Source organism: Oreochromis niloticus, linkage group LG18, assembly GCF_001858045.2.
Source record: "Oreochromis niloticus isolate F11D_XX linkage group LG18, O_niloticus_UMD_NMBU, whole genome shotgun sequence".
In the NCBI taxonomy this organism is placed as follows: domain Eukaryota; kingdom Metazoa; phylum Chordata; class Actinopteri; order Cichliformes; family Cichlidae; genus Oreochromis; species Oreochromis niloticus.
The window spans coordinates 4,087,376-4,107,791 of NC_031982.2; the positions used below are offsets into that span (position 1 = coordinate 4,087,376).

General features: G+C 38.9%; 1 protein-coding gene across 2 annotated transcripts in view; it reads right to left on the reverse strand.

The window, feature by feature from the left end:
* Positions 1–20,416, reverse strand: part of col15a1b (collagen, type XV, alpha 1b) — a 56,211-nt gene that overhangs the window by 27,065 nt on the left and 8,730 nt on the right. Inside the window, exons 1-4 of one of the 2 annotated variants that reach the window (XM_005457975.4) lie at positions 7,729–8,431; positions 3,322–3,509; positions 2,834–3,043; positions 2,538–2,690 (exon numbers count right to left, since the gene is read on the reverse strand). In XM_005457975.4, the coding sequence (XP_005458032.1) occupies positions 2,538–2,690; positions 2,834–3,043; positions 3,322–3,509; positions 7,729–8,113 (936 nt within the window). In that variant the 5' untranslated portion in view covers positions 8,114–8,431. Of the gene's footprint in view, positions 1–2,537; positions 2,691–2,833; positions 3,044–3,321; positions 3,510–7,728; positions 8,432–20,416 lie in introns of those variants that run through there. The other variant, XM_025900077.1, reaches the window with a different exon arrangement.

Here is a 20,416-nt window from a genome sequence, read left to right on the forward strand (position 1 = left end):
TGTCTGAGCAGTGCTAGAATTAGTTCTTCTGTTGTGTCCTCAGTATCAGTCTGGCAAGACCAAATAATAACACAAATGAAACAACAAAGCAGTGCTCTTGCCTTTGTGGTGGTGTGCACTCCTCCAGTCATATTCCTCCACCAAACATCAGTCTCATTTCTCTTTCACCAAAACATAATTCATCATAGGTGGTAACCCGAGCTACATTTAAGAGAAAGACTAACAATTTAATTAAAAATGGGTCAGGGACTTGACATAAGCCATCACTGACTTATGTCTTAAGATTCATGAATCTTAGTTGAGATGAGGGCAAAGAGATAAAGACATCACATTTTGGTGTGAACTGGATCACTTTCTTTAAAATTGTGAAGCAGGCACTCCAAATGTCCATCTAGTTACTGGTCTACAGACTTCTTTTTGTGATTTGTTGGCAACATAGTAACTGACATCTGATTACATTGTACATGCAGTTAGGTCCATAACTATTTGGAAATGATATTCTTTTGTAATTTTGTGTTTGTACACAACATGTGTACATCATGCACAACACTGCATAACGCTTGCATTTGATTCTTTCTCTCTTTGAATTCTTTGAAGTGTAGTGTGCTGTTAATGCTAATTATTATTATATCATTTATCAGGTATTATGTAAACAAATACTTTACTTGTGAAGCAGTACTTTTTTATGTTTCAATAGTGATGTAATCCATGTGTGTCTGAAAGCAGTCCAATTTTTTCTACTTTACAGTCTCACTGAGAGTGCATATTCCTCATATGGTCATTTCAAACACAAAGCTCTGACTGTGGGCATAAAAGCTCCACCCACCTGGCAATAAATTATGTTCTTTGTATGAAATAACCAGTGAGAGGAAAGTTAGCTGAAAGGGAATGTTGCTCATTTCAGACAGTGGAGGAAATGATGGACTGTGCAGAAATTATTCTGAACTGTGAATCATCCAGAGCTATCTGTTTAAACACCTTTATTCCCCATTAAAATGTTTTATGGACTATCCTCAGTCTAAAAGGTGGGGAGATATTTACATGCAGTTGCTGTAATTAGAATAGACAGAGGAAAAACTCTTCTAGAAGCAAGTCTTGCCACTCAGCAGCCATCTTGAAATACCTCCGAAATATAATTGGGAATTTATTTTGAAGCATTAAATAATTAACTTTAGTTTCAGTGATCAGTGTTTGAAATATTAAAAAAAAAAATTAAAGCTTTTTTTTCTACTTTGAAGTTATTCTTCTGTCACAGCACTTCTACTCAGGACTGTGGATCTCTCTTAGAAAGTCTGACAGTGACACCAAACACACTGTATCACAGCAAAATGTGAGGCAATAGGCACACACACACACGCACACACACACACACACACACGCACGCACACACACACACACACACACACACACGCACGCACACACTCAGTGGCCCAGATGGGCATGAGTGCACATACTGCTGCTGAGCATGCACATATTTTGCCATCATGCTTCAGATAACCCGTTCAGAAAGTGAAGCTACACTGAGCGAAGCAGAATGAGGTGATAAGGGTGTCTCACCACAGCAACAGCAATTTGCTCCCAGCTCGTATTTCTTTTTTCTTTTTCTTTACTTTTTTGTGGAGATAGTTGAGATGGAAAAGAAGTGATTCTGGGTGTCAAAGTGGCTTTTATAATATATTTTCATTCCTATTGGCCAAAGAATGTCATGTATTCATTCTGGAAATGTCTGAGTTGACATTGTACAGACATTTGTTTTAATGACAAGCACACAAACATTGTTGTTTTGTTTTTTTCCTGGATGAATAATTACATCGTAAATGTAAACATTTGTGCCCTATCACGATGCAGCACTCCATGGTCTGCCTTTGATCACACCACAACCAAGCCATGTTGATATCTTCAACTTCCTCATCTGCAATTGATTTACTCCCCCATGTTATCCTCCCCTCTCACTTCCTCTCCGTGTCTGATCTGCAGCTCTGCCTGTATTCTTATCCAGTCCATGTTAGATTAGACTTGAAAAGCTAGTCACTATATTTGAAATAAAATTACTCAATTAAATTAGTAAAATTAATTTAAAAACATACTGAGTAATGATACTTTTTGAAAAACATGTATTCATTTTGCATTAGGATGTGGAAACTGTCCTAAATAAATAAAAACTGGCCAAATATTTTGACATTATGATTAAGAAAAGGATCCAAAAGAGAGACAAGAAGAGTTCACTCTATAAAAGAGTGTGTGAGCAAACAGTTCAACCAAACCAATGAAAAACTGCATAAAATTACAACAAGAAATTTACAGTTATAGGTCATTCCATCTCAAATCAGGCAAATTTTTCAAACATTTTCTGCTCAAACATCCGTTCAGAACGGTTTTTGCTTCCCTTTCTTACCATCAAAACTGATCTGGGGTCTTTATTTAGAGACAGATTTTCTGAGTACTGGCTAGTTAAATGTGAAAAAAAGAAGAAAATATATAATTCTTTCTCTTATTTTCGGTTACCACATTAACATTAAACTTTTTCTTTCACTTACCACAAACTTGTCAAGCCCCGTGCTTCCTGCATTAGCTACAAAAATGCCTGAATTGTGTGAAAAGGTGAGTTTCTCTGGCCTACGATGGAAGTCCTTACTCTCGGCCTCTCCACAGTCCAAGTAGAGACGGACCTCATTATGCTCCACCACCACCTGACAGGCAGAGACAGCAGACGTGACCAGGATCAGTCCACAATGACTTGGATGTCTTTGGGTTGTTTAACAGACAAAGTTAAACCAGTCATCTACACGGAAGAGTCTTTTTATCTTTAGTCGTTAACCTGGATGAAGCTCACCGTGAATCGTGTCCACTGGTCAGTCATATCCGGGACGCTAAAGGCAGCCGCTTTGTGGCTGTGGGAGGCCTGCTCCTGGTCAGTGTAGTACAGTAAGATGCTCTGGAGGCCCTCGCGAACTGGAGTGAGGGCCAAACCCAGCTTCACCACCTTGCGTTGGGCATCTGTGATGGCAAAGAGCATGCCACCTCTCTGGCTAGCTGGGCGCACCTGGAATAATACGATGGTATGTGGGAAAAAAAAAGACTTTAAGCTTTGGCTTCCACATCCTTTTCACACGAATGTCAGTCATAAGTCACTATATGAAAGCATTAAAGAGATATTTTCCTTTATTTACAGTTTTTAAACAGGGACAAACATATGAGTCTTGCTTTAATGTCGACATTTCACACGGTGATGACATCTTTAGATATCTTTAGTTATGACAACTAAGCATGTTGACAATCAAGGAGGTTAAAAGATTATAGGGATGAACTCTATAGCATTACCGTGACGATGATAGCAAAGTCCCGGTAGAACGATCCCGGCACAAAGGTTTTGGTGAGTCGGCCGACATTGGCTTGAGACCCAAATTTGTAGGCTGGATGACCCTCAAAGCCAGCAGTGAAGGACACAGAGGGAGGGAGGGGGAAGCCAATTAAGTCCGTTAGGTTCAGATAACTTCCTGAGCGTTGCTCTGAGGGAGACAGACAGGAATAAATGGTGTACGTGGCGAGTGAGAGAGATAGAAAAACAAGACAACAATACAAAACGCACTGCTGCATTTTTCATTCCCAGAGACACTAAAAATCCTAAATGTGTAGTATATTACATTTAAAGGCAAGTGTTCTGAACACACACTGCAATATTTAACCTTAAGTGCAGATAAATCTGATCCAAATTGCAGTTATCTTGTTTTAATGTCTCAACCTCCATCTTCATCCCATTTGTCTGCCCTGTGTGTTGCTGGTTCATTCGCCACTTAAAATGAGGAGGAGAGGTACTTGTGATCCTAACACAGTGTTAATTTGACTTGATTTGATCCAGACTCTGCCCACCACGGCTCACTGCTCTGCCTCGTATGGACATAATCCTCAGAAACAGAAACGCGCACACAACAACTGGCAATTAGAGTACTTGGTGCATACGTGAAGAGACGGTTTCACATTCCCTTGATTCCTCTCACTGTGAAGCCTGTCTCCCGTGGCGACACTCACCTCAGCATTCCAGGTGTGCTCGTCCCCGTTATCTAAATCTTTGTCACTTACATGCACGCGTATAAAGATCTGCATACGCTTAAGATCAAACATACAGGTCACCCATGTGAACGCACACAAACACCAGAACAGACAGATTAACATTTAGTGGTCTCTAATTCATCAGCCTGGCCAACAGGAAACATACCTGATTAGAGGGTTTAGTATGTGTGCCACTGTGTGTATGCATCACTCAGTGCACCACTCACCCCTGCACATTTACACTTTTCTTCCTGCAAACAAATACACACACCCAAGCCCACACACCTCCAGTCCAGATGTGCAATCATTAGTATCCTACTATGGGAGAACTGAAGTTACAACTAGACGTCCCAGTGACGACATCTGGGGTGTAGCAAAATAATGCAGTAATGGCTACTTACAGCCAGTCTTCACTGTTAAAATACATATTTGCAGACTAGTTCAAAAAACTATTTTGGTCTCCATGGGTGGCTTCCCACTTCATAACAACTATGAAAAAGTTACTTAAAAAAGACAAAACTAATCAATTTCAATACTGGGCAGATGCATGGCTACTTTTATTTCCTTACACGTTTTATGGACTGGAATCTGAAAGATAAAACAGCCTGCTGTGTGGTACAGCCAGTCCAAAAGGTTTTAGTGTTGGTGAGTGAAAATAGCAGCACTTAGTCTTGGTTCTTGGGTTTGTATCTGTATAGTTTATGAATAAAGCTTGCTAACCAAGCTTCACAGGTCACTTAAGGCTTTTCAGTGGTGAGAGCAAAAATGCAGATACTCAGACTTCTAAAGCAGAGTCCTAAACCAATGGGCAATGTCACAGTGGCTATAGCCATCTTGTCTATTTTGCAATTTAATTTCACCTCTGCACCAGTTTTGATGAACTTCAGCAAGTTATCATGATTGTATAGCACTGCAAATTAAAATGTACTTGCTTGACAGGCCGAGTGGTTCCAAGTAATTAGTGTTGTCCATGTGTAAAGCTACTTCTCCGTCCATTACACACAGTCAGTTTCTTCTAAAATAAGGTGCTATATCAACAGTTAATATAATGACTTAATTTCCTATATTGTAAGGTATAGAATTGATTCTAATTAGTATTTTCATGATCGGGGCCCTCTTAAGACCAGATTTACTCATGGTCTCTACACCAGGACACAATGCTGTTTATATGCTGTCAGCACAAAAACAGAATCCCCTTCTACAAACAAAAAGAATTATGATGGATTAAAACTGATAACTGAAATAAAACTCACAGGCAGGTGATGGAGAGTCATTCAGTTTCAGTTAGCAATGGCTCCAATTGAGCAATGGTCACTGGACATCTGAGTTTTGCATAAGAAACAAATAAATACAGTTTTGTTATTTTAACGTCAGCACAAAACTTTAGCAGGAGGAAAATCTCATGTGAATCAGAGCTTTAACCAGCTAGTGAAAAAAAAAAACATCTAAATTTAAAAAAATGTTTGACTGACAAAAACTGGCCATTACATTTGTTCCTGTATGTCTGCTGCATGTATAAATAGTAACCCATTTGCTAAAAGTTGTATAAAGTATTTCAGTTAATGCTGTTTTTCAGCCTGTACCAATGTCCAGGAGACATCAGGATAATGCAGTTTTATGTGAATTGTAACAGAGAAAGTTAAAAATGCTAATTGCAGTGACGTGGAAGACCAACACTTTATTACAGTTTGGTTTTAAAGGTGTTGTACTAGGCCTACTTATTTGTAAAATCTTAAAATATGCGTGTTCATTTTTATAGTTATATGCCTAATTTTCACGACAGGCTCACACATGAACGTGCGTATATACCTGTGTAACAATAACTCCCACAGTGCCCGTGAACAAATCCTGTGTTAATCACATGAAACTGATTAACACTAGAACCAGCAAGAGGCTCGTTTTGACTGCAGACTGAGGTGGAGCAGTGTGGATGGTGAGTGAGACTGAGGCTGCAGGTCCTGTGAAGCAGAGGTACTTGTGGACGTGTGATAAACATTTGCTGTTGTACTTTTATAATAGTTAATTTATTATGTTTCTTGTTTTATTTGAGCCAGCTGTGAGCTTAATTTGAAAGCAAGCTCTTCAATCTGTTTCAGTGTGTTTTTATACCTTCTTTTTTATATACCTTGTCAAATCTGAGTTATTATCAAACAAATTTGTAAATGTAAATTAAGTATTTAACTATTTAACAGGACAGGCTCAGAATGATCCTCGCCCATGGTGGTGCTGGTATATATGTTAAAACAATACATTCAGACTTATAATTCTTGAAATTACATTTATTAGTTTTATTGTTTTTTTGTGGCTTATATTACTACTCCTCATTTCACTAATTTAATATTTTCACCAAAGTGTCACCATTAATAAACGGATTAATTCACCTAATACTCAGGCCGATGATTGAGCCTCTCAGGTCTCAGATAGCATTTTAAACAATCATACAGTATTAATATTAATATTAATATTAATATTAATATTGTGAACTTCCAAACTTAATCATGGTCATCTTGTTTTTTTATTTCTGCTTCTCAAACCTAATCCTCATCATCTTGGCCACATGAATGCCTAATCAGCTTGCATACTTATAAAAACCAATATTAACCATGCATAACCTTTTAAACCCACCTCAGCCTTCGCATGCCACGCAAAAGCTTCCTGTGGCTTGGCCCACTCTTTCCAGACGTCTCAGACTATAGACTAGGACTAGATCACATACTGGTCAGCACACAATAACCAGGGAATCTGTTCTCCTTTATGAGATACACTAAGACAGGATAGAAAGACTGTGTAGGCCTACTCAACCACTGAACCATCAACATGACCCACTAAACAAATAAGAGAATCTGAGGTGTGAACAGGTGTAATCCTGTCACATTTATGCATAATTACCTGCTTGATGCTTTGAAACATAACTTCCTCTGCAGTCACTCAGAAGCAGAAAATGGTTACCTGGTGCTGTTGTTATTAGATACTAGTCACGTATGTAGTAATATATAACAGTACAAATTTTATGAACAGTTAACTGGAGGAAATATTGATCACCCAGCTCAGTACTCAGGAGTACTGAGTTCCTCATTGGTTAAATCCCGTCTTATACACGCTTCATTGTTAGCAAAAATACACCAAACCAAAACTAATGACTGTCACAGCATAACTTTAAAGACATTTTAACTCTTGTTTTACAAATAAACCAGCCTTTACAAGGACATATCATGTAACATTTTTGGTCAGTTTCAATTTGTTTCCAGTCTAAGAGATGATAAATGATATCTTAGCTTTTTTATGAAATATTGTCACATGTAGCATTTACTGACCACTATTAATGCTATAGCACAAGTAACACTGAAACATTTTTCACTTTCTGTGTTTAATTTTGTGTAGTTTATCAATCACACACACACCAATAGATACATCTGGGGCAATTACAAGTTCATTATCTTGCCCCAAGTATACTGAAGATCAGACGAGCTGGGGATCAAAGCACCAACCTGCCAGTTCGTGAATGAGCCACTGCCTGAAATAAGACAACTTAAGAGAACTTTTCTTAAAAAGTCACAAGCCAAGCAGCTCTGGATCTTTAGTCTAACCACTAACCAAATCTGATTTCTCTAATGGCTAGTCCCAAATGTATGGAGCACAATGGAGCCTCCAAGAAGTTAGAACACCCATTAAACTCACCATTCCTCCAGTGTTTCAGGGGTTTGTCCGAAGACCCACTTTTACTGTCTCCACCTGCAGTCTTCCCTGTAGGAAATGTCCAGTGATCTGTAGTTGTGAAACCAGACGGTGACACTCCTGAGCTGGGCTGAGTGGGGGTCAAAGCAGACCCTTCTGTGTGAACACCCTCCACAGCATTCGCTGGCACCTCGTCCACTTTTACTGACCACACTGCTGTTGTGCCCGAGGTCTCAGAAAATCTGGGGTAAGTTACGGTTGGAGAGGTAACAGAAGGAGGAATGGTGGTGGTTTTAGGATTTCCCCAGAACAAACTCCACCACTGGCCACTCACAGGAGAGAAGATGAGGAAGAAGAGTGCAAGAGAGAGGTGTGCAGGTTCCATCATCTGCCTGCGTCTCTCTCAGGTGGATGCGCTCCGATCTGTTTAAGTGCAGATATTGCACACATGCAAACATATAGGCAAGGTAGATGCTGAGGTTCCAATTATGAGAAGTTACTTTCTGCAGAGAGTAGAAGTAATCCAGGTGATCCAGAGGGACGAAACAAAACAAAACAAAATAAAAAGACTCAAAAAACAAGCCGTTTGTCTCCTGCTGCCTCTCTTGTCTCTTTTCCTCTTCGTTATGACCTCTCTCTCCTGCCCTGTTTCCAGCCTCCCTGACATCTCCTCTCTGCACACCCCCACCCTCCTTTTTCTCTGTGTAATTATTGACTCCCCCTACTTTGGAGGGGGCACTCTACACCAAAGCTGACTTGACTTGATTTTTCTCTCCCGTTGCCTTGCAGACAAGAAGATTAGAGTGTTCATTAACAAGGCCTCAATCCTCCACCTCCTTTCGTGCATCTACTGCCATTTCTGTGATCACGTATGTGGTCTAAAAATCATGACGCACACTGACTGTTATAAAGGAGAAACGCAGGGAGTGGGGCACAACAATGTGGTCTACACACAAATATCATCCCCATGGCCACATGTGTGTGACAAATTAAAAAGTACATGTATGAGTAATGAAGTGTTTGACATGCCTTTAATGAAATATAATTACATACTGTGCTGCATGTCTGTGTAAGCGCTCAGCTGTTCAGGTCTCCATCATCAGCACCAGACTGAGGTTAGGATACATCATACTATGGACAAGTGGAGTAACGAGACTGTTTTCAGAGGGACTCAGAAACTTCATTCTTATCATTTGCTCATGAAGACATGCCTTCCTAAAGTAGCATGAAAGTGCACCATGAAGACTGACTTACATGCAGGCTTTTCTAATGTGAACCTCAATTATCTGTCAAGTTCATAATGTTATTAATAATGTTTTTCTCTTTAATTATTGAGACATTTTACAAAACAAAACTATTTAGATGGCTGAAATTGGTTAGTGCATGTAACCGTAACATGTTTCGTCATTAGTTGGGTGGTGTAGTCAGAGTCCAGTGCAGGGGCGAAGCCTTTGGACCCCACAGACTCCATAAATATCAGCCACAGAAATGTGGCATTGTTGCTGCCAGATTTGTGTTTGTGTAAACCTACAAAAACACCTCTAATAAAGCTTTGAGGGATGCCTTTTAAGGCTCAGCTTGTTCTACATTCTCACTGACATAAATAGATAAGTTGGAGCTGCAGCTGAATCAGTCTCTGTTTTTAACTATTTTGGGATAGCCTACTAATATTATATATTATATAAAAATATTTTATGATATATCAGCAGCTATACAGGCATAAGAAGAACTTTTTACTTAGTGACTTTACACATCATAATAGTTCCCTGTTCTGTCTTGGAGCATGATCAGTGGTTATCTAAGTCCTCACCATCGCTATCAAGTTTGAAACTATTTTTGTCCGTGCTGCTTTGAGGTGGACCAAACCACAAGCAGCTCTTAGAGGGGGGAGAACATCCCAAGAAAGCTTTAATACTGTTAAGGATGCAAGTAGTAGTCCAACAGGCCATTTAACATTATTAACTATTTTATTTGGTTAAGAATTCATTTTTCAACATTTCACCACTATTTTAAAGAGTCTCTTGCAACTTAGCCCTGCCATATCTCGTGCTACGCTGGCCCAGATTTTTTGATCATCATACTAAATGAAACTACAGTGAATCAGGAGGGAAAACATTGCACAGGCATTAGAAGGGAGGTTTAAGAGCACAGAGGGAAAGCTTTACTTCAGTGTGTCCTTTGGCACATAGTTCTTTGGTCACTTTCTACATAGAAGACACTGTAACATAGCAATTGAATAAAAAAGTAAGACAATTATCAAATTTGCTCTATTCATATTATGTGGCATTAGATAACATGTGAGAAGACTGGTTTAGAGATTGAATGTGTAATTTTTATTCAAAAACAATCAGTTATTCATGTAATACTAATGTTTTTGATTGCAGTTATATCTCATTCTTAGTTTTTGACTTGTGCTCTCATGTATGTGTCTAGAACTACAAAATCTCTCTACAAATTTCCATTACCATTGCCAGAGTTTGGTGCTGTTGACCAGTCATAACAATCCTTAAAAGCTTGTTAGGTAAAAGCAGGAAAATGACTTTACTTTTAATAGCAAGTGCTCATTAGCTCCCTGACGCAAAATTATGATGATTGTTTCTTAATTGCACGATAAAAAGTTTGGACTTCTCTCTGCTGCCGCTCTCTGATCACAGAGCGAGGACAGGGGCCCCACGTTGCTGATGACAAAGGCATGCCTGTTCTCTTGTGTTGTGTCTCTGTAAATGTTTGGTGAGGTCCAGGACAAAGGCTGGACTGGTGGTAATGACTGGATTGAGATGTTTGTTTAGGTTTGAATTTACTTGTACTGTTTGCTTTTTTTCTTTTTTTTTTTTTTTTAGAATGGAAGTGATTATTTATTTGAACTAAATACACATTTGATTCTGTATATTTCAGTCACATTTTTATTGAGGATAAAGAAACCACTTGCCAACCAGTTACTACAGCAAAACGTCTGTTTTGCTGTAGTAACAAATGTAACTCAAAAAAACTCAAGTCTCGGCCATGTGTTGTGTGATTTACTTACAGAGTTGAACAAGAGCCTAATTCTGTTATTCAGCGTTTTATCCAAGTATCACTGGCTATCAACAAGTAGCTTTTACTGTAGCTACATCAATCATAGACTTTGTTATGTAGTTGAACTAATTAAAATGAAAGATGGCAACCAGTAACTGCCAATCAAATCAACTTTTTCTTAGCTATTCTCCTATTGGTTAGATGTCTGGCTGGTCACAGCAAAAAGACCACCCAAGGGGGAAAAAAGACACGCCTAAGAATTACAGTATTGTTCAATGCATTGTGTAGTAAAGAGCAGAATACTTCATTTGAACTCATAGTTCCTGTTTTTATTAATATCATCCACTTCTTTCTTCTGTTTCCTTGTTCTCCACTTATCTGTTAACATAAACTCATGTCTATGCTAAGTCTGCTAAGCCTGTTAGCACAATCCAGCCAACTACCTAACCCAGTGATTTCATGTTCTGCAATTCAACTTTATTTTTACAGCGCCAATTCACAACAACAGTCGCCTCAAGGCGCTTTATATTGTAAGGTAGACCCTACAGTGATACATACAGAGAAAAACCCAGTAATCATATGACCCTATGAGCAAGCACTTTGGTGACAGTGGGAAGGAAAAACTCCCTTTTAACAGGGAGAAACCTCCGGCAGAACCAGGCTCAGGGAGGGGCGGGGCCATCTGCTGCGACCGGTTGGAGTGAGAGAAGGAAGACAGGATAAAGACATGCTGTGGAAGAGCCAGAGATTAATAACAAGTGTGATTAAGTGCAGAGAGGTATATTAACACATAGTGAGTGAGAAAGGTGACTGAAGAAGAAATACTTAATGCAACATGGGAATCCCCCAGCAGCCTACACCTACTGCAGCATAACTAAGGGGGGATTCAGGGTCACCTGGTCCAGTCCTATGTTACTTATATTTGAATAAGGTTTTCTAGCTTGTAAAACAGGACTTGTACAAATCTGCAAATTTATCAGAAATTGTTATAAATTAGACTATTATCTCTTAGTGGTTGCAATAAGACTGTAAGTGTTGCAACTGCATCAGAAATAGAAGACAATGAGCTGTTATCAAATTGAGCCTTTTGGCCACATTCAAGCAGTAAATGAAAGAAAAAAGTGTCATTACTTGCAAACGTGACCCCAGTCAGGCTTTATGTGAAGGCGAACATGGTGCACTGCTCCACATTCTTATGAGTATTTACAGACCCTCTTTTTTTCTATACATGCTGACCCCATTTAGGGCCCCTGGATTCCAGGAGGAGTAACCCCTTCACCCTTCACCTCTCTCTCACTTCCTGCTCTACCTAGCAACTGCTACAACAATAAATGCTAATTGGTTTACTGTCACAGCCAATCCCATGGATGAAACTAGGAATTTATTTACAAAAAAATAACATTTAAGTGTCTAATGAAAAACACAAAGGAAAATCACAGAGGCGTGTGTCTGTGTGGATATTTCAATATAACAGTTTTAGTTATAGAATTTCTTTAGATGACAAAAGATGCCAATTTTAAACTAAAATGTGTCCTGCTTTTGATTAATAATCAGAAAACAATGATATAGATTTATGTACATAAATGTGGTAAGATAAACGAGCTATACAAGTGGGCACATCATGTGATTTCTAATATCAGTATATTCAGAATCAATAAAATCAATGAAACACTATATTGACCACACATTAAAACACTGCAGTTAAAATCATACTGTGCTTTGTTCACACATGCTAGCACTCTGCCACCACCTTGTGGTCAAAAAAGTAAATTGGCTAGAGTTTAGAGAAGACCAGGATATTTAACTGGCTTAGATGTCACAACACAATCCATCAAAATTACTGCAAGATGAAAATAAAAATAAAATCAAAAAGAAAAATAATACTTGATATAGTGCCATTTTGTGCCATTTTGTTACATTTTATTTATACAGCACCAAATTGACACAGCAGTGGCCTTAAGGCGCGTTATTTTGTAAGGTGAACGTTCTACAATATCAGAGACAACACCAACAAGCAGGAGATCTCCTATGAGCAGCAGTTGGCGACACAAGCATTACGTATTGGTATGAGGTCAATGTGTTACAGCAACATTAACCATTGACAGAACTTTTGCCACATTGTGTAATAATGCAATGCTGTCCAAATGACACAATCACAGCATGAATAGTGATCAAGAAGCACTTGAGCTGAGCTAATGGGGGCCGTGATAGTGTGCACAAAAACGCTTAGGAAGCTTTCTTTTATCTGCTACTAAAATGTAGTAGATAAAAATTGGAGTTTGATGTCACTTTTGCTCTTTGTGTGTGTATTCATAAGCCCGAAGTGTGTGTCTGCATGCGCTCTTGGTTTTGTGTGCTTGAATGTACAAGCACTTTGCCAATTAGAGCGAAAGAGGTTTTGGTTCACAGGGTTAGAACAACAAAAGAACTCATTTACGAGGCACTGCAGACTGTAGCCTTTTTTTAAAGGAAATTTACATGTCATTTTTTGAAACTGTTCATACAACATTCTTGGACACTTATCTGGAGGCATTTTACAAGCACAAAATTGTGCGACTCAGAAGGAATTTATTTGTTTTTTTGTTCTTTTAAATTTGTGTGTTTGTGTTGCTGTATATTTTACCCCAGTAAGTTTGACTGACACCTCCTCTTAACCAGCCCTAAAGCTGGGTGGGTGGGCTGCACAGCTGTCAACAGAGAGGACCTGTTTCAGGTATAGGTATACCTCACACACACACTTGCAGATTCCCGAACATGTGCAGACGCTGCACCAACCAGCCAAGCAGTCAATGAAGCCTGTGTTGAGAAGCTGTTTTCCCATCCCTCCCTCACTCCTCTTCCACTTTTCCTATGTATGTATTTTCATTTTATATTTCTAGGCCTTTCTATTTGAAAGAGTGGCCAAGAAAGGCTGCTCACACACTAAAAACTAACACTGCCATCAGCTTATGAGTGGCCAAGAAAACCACAGACAAGAATCAGTGACAACACTAAAAGTCAGCTCCGTGGCTAAAAGTAAAACTTGGCAAGAATAATTTGGTTGCTATGCTCCTTTAGGACATTTGAGCGTCATATGTGATGGCAACTAACAAAATAAAGGCAAGAGGAGCGAAAAGTTCAGAAGGGAATAAAGTAACTTAAAGTTGAAATATGTATATGTATGTTGACAAACTGGTGGACAGTGTAATGGAGACAAAATGGGTGTTACATAACAGAGAGACAGCAACGTTTCTGGATGTGCGCCTGCACACAGTAAAGGTTAAGTGGTGACTGTATGATCAGAAAGACAGACAGCAGCATCTGTCCTTCTGATTGGATCTCCTTTGTGCCCAGGATGACAGTCGGGACACAAAGAATTCCTGGAATGTGAGAGATGATGGGAGACGTGCACAAACACGCTCATACACAGGGGCACACACACAGAGAAACAGTCACACTTTTTGTGGGCTCTTTGATCTGCTGGTTCAACCTACTGCCACAGTGAAGACAAAAGGGGGACCACCTGCAGAGGGAAGGGGCATTGTGGCCTGGGAATGAGTTAAAATCTATCAGTCTCTATTAGATGTCTTCTGCATAAGTTCAAACAACAAGTTGCCAGAACGCCTCAGGCTGGTGCCTGAGAAATCAGTTGTTTCAGACAAATGAAGAAGTGCTTCACAAAATCCTACAATCCGAGGTAAAAAAACAAACAAACCAAACACCCAAAACAAATAAGGTAATAATACAATGCTTACCCACAAAATGATGACAAGTGCAGAAAGGTTTCTTCTATACAGTGATAGAAGACAAGTAAAAATCAAGTAACCCTGCCTGATCTACTTCAGCAAGTTGTTCCACAGTCATGGATCCTAAACAACTCTGCTAGAGATTTTAGGAGTGTTCAGGCATGTAAGGGATACATTTTAAAATTTGAAAATTAAATTAACACCTACAGTCTAGGGCAGGGGTGGGCAATCTCAGTCCACGAGGGCCGGTGTCCCTGCAGGTTTTAGATGAGTCCTCGAACCAACACAGCTGATTTAAATGGCTAAATTAGCTCCTCAACATGTCCTGAAGTTCTCCAGAGGCCTGGTAACGAACTAATCATGTGATTCAGGTGTGTTGACCCAAGGTGAGATCTAAAACCTGCAGGGACACCGGCCCTCGTGGACTGAGATTGCCCACCCTTGGTCTAGGCATTAATTGCCATTATGTGGATCCTCTTACAAGATTTAATTAATTTAAATGGCACCAAGTCACAGTCACCTCAAGGAGTTTTATAATGTAAAGACCATATAATAATTATAATAGTTGTGAAAAGTTGTCAGATATTAACACTTAGATTCAAATTAGCTTAATTAAATGTAAATAATAGCTCATGAGATATATAAGAAATAGAACTGGGAATCATGTGCACAAAAATAGAAGAATGCAGAAATTAGAAATAGAGAATAGCAAAGGGCCAGGGACTGAGCCTTGGGGCATCTCATTAGAAAAGTTACAATTTTAATGTATAGCATGAATATTAAAATCTTCTTTTTCTTGGCATGGAAAAAGAAGGGGAGAATGAGCAGAGGAGGGACAAAAGAATAGAAGCAGACACAGAAAGAGGTTAAAAAACAAGATAAAAATAAAAGACACGAAAACTATGAGTCAGAGAGGTTAGCAGAAGGAGAGTCGAGCCTCAGGGCAGGATTAACCCAAACAAATGACCTGCTCACACAGACACAAAGACTGAATGAAGACAACCTACAGTCCAAAAGTTGGGTTTCAGCAATACTGATTCTTATGTTTGAGCGCACACATACACCACACATATCTGTATGTCTCATTTTGAGTCCCAGATCACACTCAGAACCAAACTCAAATCAGTTAAATCGCTTTCAAATTTGTGTCCCCTTTATGAAGGCCTGCATCGCACAATGGAGAAGTCATAGGGCTACACAATACAGTCTCAGGAACAGTTAACTAGGCAAATCAAGAACGTGTTCCAAGGTAAATTTGTTTATTTTTATTATTATATTAAGTTTCCCCATGTCTCAGTGATCTAAATCTCACACAGTATACAAACTGGGTGCTTTAACACAATCATAGGTTAAAAGTTCCAGTTTTGTAAGCTGACCAACCTGTAGATGTGGCCACCACATCCAGCTTGCCATATTAATTTTACAGTGTGATAGCATGTTAACGCTGCATTTTGAGCTTTTTTCATCACCTGATTAGCATCACATAACATTAAGCTATCATATAGGGCCCATTAGCATCAATTACACAGTTACATAGCAATAAAACATTTGCTAACAGTAAATACTGCAGTGCTGTCAAAATTAACTTAAAGTATGTATGATAATATTCATAGTCCTGTTAGCTTTGCTTTCAGTCTCTGGCACAAACAACAGACACTTTAGCTATTATAAGCTCCATGCTAATCATTGGCTGTTGGCGTGTTTTATGTTGGTCAAGCAAACATTAATGGGAGTGTTGTACAAAAATGTAATTAGTGAATGGTAAATGGTAAATGGACTCACTCTTACAAAGCACTTTTCTATATATTTTTATATTGCAGGATTTAAAAGAAAAACAATGAGATGAAAGATGGTCATTCTCTCTTGCTTCGTCACTATGAGAAACACACTTTACATTGCATTGTACATGTAATGTAGTTATTTGATGATTTTAACATAAACATATAGGTTACTGTATTTTTAGGGTATAGAGATTTGTAGAAAACAACAAAGGTCATTTTCATTTAAGATATAAAGTCAAATGTGATTACAGCATGAACAAGGAAACTGGTTTATTTTAATGGTTTACAGGCAGTTTATTAAGACATAAACAAACTGACTTGGCTTAACCCTATAATGCCCTTTGTATCATATTTGATACATGAGTTTCTGAGACCTCTATCTCATCAACACGATCAATACTTACCATAATTTCAAAATGTTATGGGCAAAACTCTTTTTTTGTCTAAAATTAACATTGTTGTTAACAAAAATTTGCCAAAAATGTATCAAATGCAATACAAAAAATATATAATAAATATATAATAAAACATATCATACACAACATGATATAGCAAAACATTTTTTGTGGATTATGTTAAAAGGGTTAATAAACATCTCAGTTCCAAAAAATCTGAATTTTCTGGCTGTTTTCTGATGGGTTGAGTCTTACAGGGTTAATGCTACAGATGAACTTCTGACCTTGAACACACTCGTGCCCTAATATTGGATGCACACACACACAAAAACAGAAACACACAAGTTCAATCAATGGCACACTGTAAAGCCTACAGAATATTTCAGATAGAGGACTGCATTGTTTGGAGTTGTTAGGAGGTCAGAGGTGAACATCTGCAGAAGGACAGTTTCCATTACATCAAGTGTTCATAACTATCACCCAATCAGCCTAAAGTCCCTTTTTCCTCCTCTCACCCTTACTTCACCTCTAGAAACACGCAATCACGCAGAGACACACAGAAACAGAGTGAGACACACACAGGGAGAAAAAGAGGTCGTCGCTGTGAAGCTCAGTGATGTTTTTGCCTCAGTGCATGAATGTATACTGAGGTAGACTGTAGTCTACCTGTCTGCATATAACAGACATGCAGATGGGCAGACATAAGCTGATGCCAACAGCGAAATCTGTTTTCCAAAGTTTATTTTTTAAAACTGCTGTAAATCCTGTTGAGCTGTTTACATCAGCCTATGTCCTGCTTATGCATGTGTAGGGCACAGGGAACTGAATGTGAGATATTCGGCGTGTGTGTGTGTCTGTGTTGGGATGTTTGCTCAGCTGCAAGTGTTGTTCTCAGAGCCTCTTGTCTTGCTCCAACGCGAATGCTAATGAAACACAAGGAAGGCAGTGTAAGGAGGTGATTCTTTAGCACATATGATCCTGTAAAAACTGTCACATTATCACAGTCACAGTATAGAAGGTGTGTATCCCACTGGGCAACAGTCCAGGACTATAAGACAATTTGGATCCTTCACGCCAATGATCTCATTCCCGTTTGTGTTTTGGAAGGCCTCGCCATTGTGCATTGTGACAGATATTTGTTGTGAACTGTCTGGCATGAAAGGCAACCTTTAGAGAAATGCGACAGGAAAATATTATCTCATGTATGCTCCACATGTCCCTCTGGCAAAGGACCATCTATTGGCATCCACCCACTGTGCACCACAGAAGTCACTTTTGTTCAGAATTCCAGTAAAATGCTAGACAGTGTCAATTTAATCATGCTTTTTCTGTGCATCGGCTAACAGATGTGTGGACAGGTGTGACTTCAGGAGAAATTCCTTCATCAAGTAGTTTAACAAGTAGTTAAAGTTTCATAGTATTCATTTACACCTGGCGCAGGCTTTGTCTTTATAGCTGGAATAAAATGTGGATTTTTCCTAATGAATGATCTGAAGAATCAAAAAGGTTTGGCCATCTCTGCAGTTCTGTTACAACTGTAAAAGACAGACCTAACATCGAAGAATCTCAGGACCCTGCCATCACCCCACCATCACCAGAGTGCCACTTTCCCCACTTGAGTAGCCTCGTAGTTACTTCAAGGCTGACCAAAAGTCTAGTTACATGACCTCACCAAACTCCTCCCACACCAAAGTTATTGCCAGAGCCAGTTGGACTGCTGGTACCTGTCAGCTTCAGAGTCCCATAGACTAACCAAGGCTGATAGGACTCTTTCTTTAGCGTGACTGCTCTCTTCACCTCCAAATGATATATGTTTTGGGCAGGCCTGTCCAGTATCCCTTCCTTGCCACCTGATCCAACTCACCATCAAGTGGTGACCAGTTGACTGCTCAGCTTCTCTTTTTACCAAAGTCAAGCAGCTAAGACATGCAGCGACTGATGGGAAAAAAGTGATCACCAACCTGTGACCCAGGGTGTCCTTTATACCAGAGTTGGCAAAATTACAGACATTCTGTACTTAAGTAGAAGTACAAATACAACTGTTAAAAAATACTCCAGTAAAAGTACTGATTCAACTTCTTTACTCAAGTAAAAATGAAAAAGTTCAGCCTCTGAAAAGTACCCAAATAGGAAAGTAAAAAGTAGCTCTTTGGAGGACGTTTTCATTTTTGTGCAACGCTAACTGAACCTTGTGCCTTATTAACATAATGATAAAATAATATGAGTAGATGGGAATACAAACTTTAATTTTTTTATAAAAAAAAATTCTAATTATTCTCAAATTGAATCTGAAGAAAAAGAAGGATGATAAAGGATTTGGTCTTTTTTCTGTTGCCTACATTGTAGAGGGTGGCTTTGTTTTTAACTAGTAAAATGTGTACAGTCAGAGGTTAAAGTGGATCCATCAGGTGGGAAACCCTAAAATTGTTTGTAATGTTTCATGCAGATGTGTCATGAGTTGTCCTGGCTCATTTCCATCCTCTACACTGAAAGCACACTATTTCTACTTTTTTCTACAAGGTATAAAGTTGGTATGAAGGTGGAATTCAGTCAGTGGATGTCAGCATCATCAGCTAAAGATTAACATGAATCTGTGCTACAGCTGATGTAACCGAAATCTGACCATGAAACCACAGCCACTGTGCAGCAGTCACACACTGTTCTTAACTCCATCACAGTACAAACTTAGCTGTTTATCCTGCAGAGGATTGTCATGCAACCTCAGATTGTTTTGCATGTTTCACAATATGAAAAATGTCCTATCAGACCCAGTATCTGATTTAAAAACATGAGCACTTACATCTAAGCTTTAAATTTCCAGCTAATCAAACACCACTGAGCAGTTCTTACCTTTAGATAGAAACACTACATTTGAAATTACCTGACACTCAAAAATATACCAGAAACTATCGATCTTTAAAGGCTCAGTGACACTGAGGTTAAAATAGGATGGCAGTCACGTTGTCATTAGGTTGCACAGTGATTTCATGAATTTTTAGACATTCAGAGACCAATTGCAAGTAATTGTGGTGACAAACTGGTTGTAATAAACAGTGTTTGAATTTGCAAATCCCTCAACCTCTGGGTGACCACTTTTGATTTCTTTTCATATGGGTTTCCACAGCAGACAGATCCACATAATTGGCAGAGATTTTATCCTACATACACCTCCTGACACAGGGCTTGTGACCCCCTGCAGCTGGGTTTGTAGTCATTGGGCTAATAGTTAAAAGGCTAACAAGTGGTCCAGCCAGATTAACATTTCTGATAACTGTTCAATACGTCAGTGTTGTTGAAACAGGAACTTTAATTACCTCCTTCTAAAGTGGTGTTCAGTGTTTTGAACATCAGCTACTTCATCTGATAGTGGGGAGAGGCTGTGTGCCTCCAGGTCAGCAGTGGTGCTGTGTGAAATTTTTTGTACTGATACTAATTCTATATTTTTCACCAACCTATTTATGTGTCTGTACAGAGCAACAGACTTGCAGTTTCCACTAATTTATCATAGTTATACACCAGATTATGACAAACATTTTGCACGTTCTGAAAGCCAACTTGACTTCATTCAATCACTGCAAAAACTGAAAGTTCATTGCACACAATCTTTGTAATTCTGTTTTTCATAGTGTGACAATAGCATGAGGCATATCTCATATTTGTTGTCAAAGCAACATATCAATCAAATCAAATCATTAATAATAAGAACAGCATATCAATTGAAGAGAACTTTGTTTGTTGAGATGCTTTGGTGTCTCCTGACTTGTTAAAGGTCTCT